The 4,061-nt window shown below is 65.0% G+C and overlaps 1 protein-coding gene across 1 annotated transcript in view; it reads right to left on the bottom strand.

Moving 5' to 3' along the window:
- Window positions 1-3,473: 3,473 nt before the first annotated feature.
- POLD1 (DNA polymerase delta 1, catalytic subunit) overlaps window positions 3,474-4,061 on the bottom strand; it is an 11,004-nt gene continuing 10,416 nt past the window's right edge. Inside the window, 1 exon segment of the mRNA XM_043501689.1 lies at window positions 3,474-4,053. Within this exon segment, the coding sequence (XP_043357624.1) occupies window positions 3,724-4,053 (330 nt within the window). The 3' untranslated portion in view covers window positions 3,474-3,723.

The raw sequence follows: 4,061 nt of genomic DNA, 5'->3' as shown, positions 1-4,061 counted from the left end.
TCACCCCAGAGGCGGCTGCATCTCCGCTATATCAATGCATTGTATTCGTCCATCCTCCCCTGTGAGTTTCTGGCCTTTCGCCAGACTTGCCCCCCCCCGCCCCCGAATATTTCTCGCTCGCTGTAGGTTAGACATGAGACCTGGATGCCTGGGTTCAATTCCCAGTTCTGCCCCCGACAGCCTTTGTCGCTGTCTGTGCCTCAGTTTTCCCCATTTAAAAATCCATCTTGTCTCACTAGACTGGGAGCACATCAGGGCAGGGGCCAGGTCTCCCACCTGGTGTGGCAGGGGCCCTGAACTTGGGGGGGGGTCTGTGCAGCACCTAGCACCACAGGGGCCCCAAACTTGCAGCACCCACCACCCCCGATCACGGTGGGAAGGGCTGGATCCTGGTGGGTCCCGTCTCCCCAGTGCTGGGGGACTGGGGGGAGCAGACAGGCAGCAAGATTTGACTTAGCACCCGGCACCTGGGCCACCCATACCAAGCGTCTGGCTTTTCCCGGCCCCGTCTCACATTGCAGCTGGGGGGCGCCGTGCCCTAGTAGGGGCAGGGAGCGAGCGAGACGTGCTGGGGGGGGGGATTATAATTAGCTGCTGGCGCAGGACCCCCTGCCCGTGCCGGAGTAGTAACCAGACTCTGCCCAGAGGAAGAGCACCTGGGCTCAGCACATTGAAAGGCCACGGGGGGGGGGGCGGGGAGCAGCTAAGCCCCGAAATCCCCCCCCCTCCATCGCCTGGGTGCGGGGCCCATAGACCCACCCAGAGCCTGCGCCAGAGACAGTGCCCCAGGCTCAGAGAGACGCCTGCCCAGCCCGGGGTGCCAGGAATGTCCCCACTGCCCCGTACACCCCTCCACACACCCCACTCCACACACACACACACACACACACAGACACACACACACACAGCCCTGTACACCCCTCCACACACCCCACTCCACGCACACACACAGCCCTGTACACCCCTCCACACACACAGCACACACCTCAACAAACACACACACCAATACGCACAGCACACACAGCCCTGTGTGATGGACTCACATACCAATACACACACCTCCAGGCAGGGAGCACACGGCCCTGTGTGCATAGAGACACACCAATACACACACACACACACATACGCGTCCCACTATCCCCAGGCACAGCGCAGGGCGCAAAGACAACACAGTCCAGCCTGTGTCCCCCCCGACCCCCCAGCACCAACACCCAGCTATTCTGCACAGAGGCCCCTCCAGGCTGTGAGACCCGCCCCCAACAGAGACACTGACACCCCAACACACAAACCCTTTGAGGTAAGCCCACCCCAACTTTCCAGCCTGGGGGGGCCCTGCCCCCCAATACCTCAAGGTACCTCTGCCCCCCCAATGGGGCCACTGCCCCCAACCTCCCCTGATGAGGGCGGCTCTGGGGACACAGACCCAGTGGAGTATTTTGGGGGGCACAGGGGCGTGCATGCAGGAATTCACGCAGCAGCCTGCACCCCTGCGCCCTCCCTCCACCTACCACCCGCTAGGAGAGGCCAGGGCCTGAGTAGCTGGCACCCCCCCCCACCAGCCAGCACGCCCACCCTGCTTCCAGCCCCTACATCTCCTCCTGGCTGCACCCCCCCCAAACCTGGAATGCCAAGGGGGGCCCCTGCCCTGTCACCCTCCCCCCCCAGGTTCCTGGGCCAGCGGCTGGGAGTCCAGGGTGGGGGGAACCTCGTGCCAATGAGACAGCCAGAGATACTCCGGGGGGGGTCCCCCTGAGAACACCGCAGCACCCAGAGCCCAGGCACCCGACTGCGTGCCCTGCAGCCGCCCACCATGCACCCATGGGTGCCAGGCTGCAATGGATGGGGGGCAGTGCCATGCCCCTCCCCGGTGTGGGGGTGGGGAGCACCCGGGCACCTTACCGGCTTGCTTTGGCTGAGGCATGGTTGCGTGGCCTGGATAACGCCGTCTCCCCGGGGAGCGCCTGGCCGAGGCCTTTAAAGCGGGGGGGCCCCCCCCTCTGGGATGCGGGGGGCAGCCAAGGAGCTGTCACCTGACCCCAGGCCCCTGGCCAAATTCCTGAGCCCTGCCATCAACTGCTCTAAATCCCAGGCTTGGCCTTGGGAGAAACAGCCGGGTGGGGGGATGGAGCCTGGGGGAGACCTGGGGTGATCAGGGCACGGGGAGGGGGGGAATTAGGACATGCCAGATACACCCCCCACCTCCAAGTCACCAGGCTCGGGGGTGTGGGGATGGGGTCCAGGGCCTGTCCCCTCTAGGGGGCGCCGGCTCCCATCCACCCCCAAGGGCGGGGACTGGCTGGCTCGGGGGGGCAGGGAATGGGGCAGGGGCTTGTCCCCTCTAGGGGGCACCGGCTCCCATCCGGCCCCAGGTTGCGGTCCCCGGGGAGCAGGCCAGGGTCCGACCGTCCCCTGGGCACCCCCCTCCCCGCCCCAGGCACTGAAACCCGAGCCGAGCGCCGCGTCCCTTCATCCGTCAGCGCCGGGATCACGGGCCCGAGCTGGTAATTCCAAGGCACCTCGGCCATCTGCTGCCTAATCCCCGGGCTGGGGGCCAGGATACGCCGCATGCCGCGGAGCGGGGGGGGGGTTCCCGTACACCCAGCCCCCCACGCCTCACCCCAGAGGGGCTGCATCCAAGCAGGGCGAAGGGTCCTGAATACCCAGCCACCCCCGCCCCCCCATCATCCCAGCACTGGCCCAGGGACCCCTTTCCCACCCCAGGGATTCAGATGAGGCCGGGGGGGGGGGGGAAATGAGGGATGGTGTCTCCCTATGGGCTGCAGCGCCCCCCTGTGGGCCGACAGGAGATGGGAGATGTTCCACAGGGAACACAATCACGTCTTTCCCCCTCCCGCCTCACTGGCTTCCCCCAGCAGCCGTGTCCCGCAGCCCTCACTCCCCTCCCAGAGCCGGGAATGGAACCCAGGAGTCCTGGCTCCAGGCCCCCACCATCTTGAACCCACTAACCCCCCTTTCCCCACCTAGGAATTTGATCTATAATTCCAGGGTAACAAGCCATTTTTCACAAGATTTTATTAGGAATTTACAAAGTTATACAGACTCCATTGCTTAAAAAAAACTAAACAAAGACCTGATTTTATACAAACTCTGAGGTGCCCGTGCAGATTATTAAATATACACCCGACTCTCTGTATGCATCCCCCCAGGGGCCGAATCCCCTCAGAGAATATTTAAAATGAGCCCTGGCCAGAGGCAGGGAGAGAACCCAGGAGTCCTGGCTCCCCCCCACATCTATTCGACCCCACTCCCCCTCCAGAGCTGGGGATGGAACCCAGGAATCCTGGCTCCCAGCCCCCCCTGCTCTAACCACCAGCCCCACAGATAGAACCCAGGAGTCCTGGCTCCCAACCCCCCCTGTTCTAACCACTAGCCCCCACTCCCCTCCCAGAGCCAGAAATGGAACCCAGGAGTCCTGGCTTCCAGCACCCGCCCTGCTCTAACCACTAGCCCTCACTCCCCTCCCAGAGCCAGAAATGGAGCTCAGGAGTCCTGGCTCCCAGCTCCTGCTCTAACCACTAGCCCCCACTCCCCTCCCAGAGCCGAGGATGGAACCCAGGCATCCTGGCTTCTGGGGGAGACCTCAGCGGGGTGGCTTTCGGTGGGCTGGGGAGGGGGGGAGGGCGGCCTGTTCACAGGGCCCCCCCCTCGCCCCGGGGCCGCTCAGTGCACTGTCCAGTCCCGCCGCCCGGGGGGCCTGGCCCCCTACGAGGGGGCCTGGGCGCCCGGCAGCCCCAGCAGGGCCTGGCCGAACTGGTAGGTCAACTTCTTCTTCACCTTGCGGACCTCGCCCGTCTTGCCGTAGTTGCGCAGGGCCCGGGCCATCTTCTGGTAGGTCATGGCCTTGCGGTTGCCCTTCTGCTGCCCCCAGCGGTGGGCCAGCAGCTCCTTGTGCTTGGAGGAGAACTGGAAGACGCCGGCCTCACGCTCCACCCACCACACGCACTCCCGCATGGCGCCGCGCTGCAGCAGATCCAGCAGGAACTGGTAGAGCCGCAGCTTCCGCCGGGAGCCTGCGGGGCCACGGGCGTCAGGGGGGGGGG

Source organism: Dermochelys coriacea, chromosome 23 (assembly GCF_009764565.3).
Source record: "Dermochelys coriacea isolate rDerCor1 chromosome 23, rDerCor1.pri.v4, whole genome shotgun sequence".
Classification (NCBI taxonomy): Eukaryota; Metazoa; Chordata; order Testudines; family Dermochelyidae; genus Dermochelys; species Dermochelys coriacea.
The sequence above is the reverse complement of the archived record's forward strand: the minus strand, read 5'-3'. Positions and strand labels throughout refer to the sequence as shown.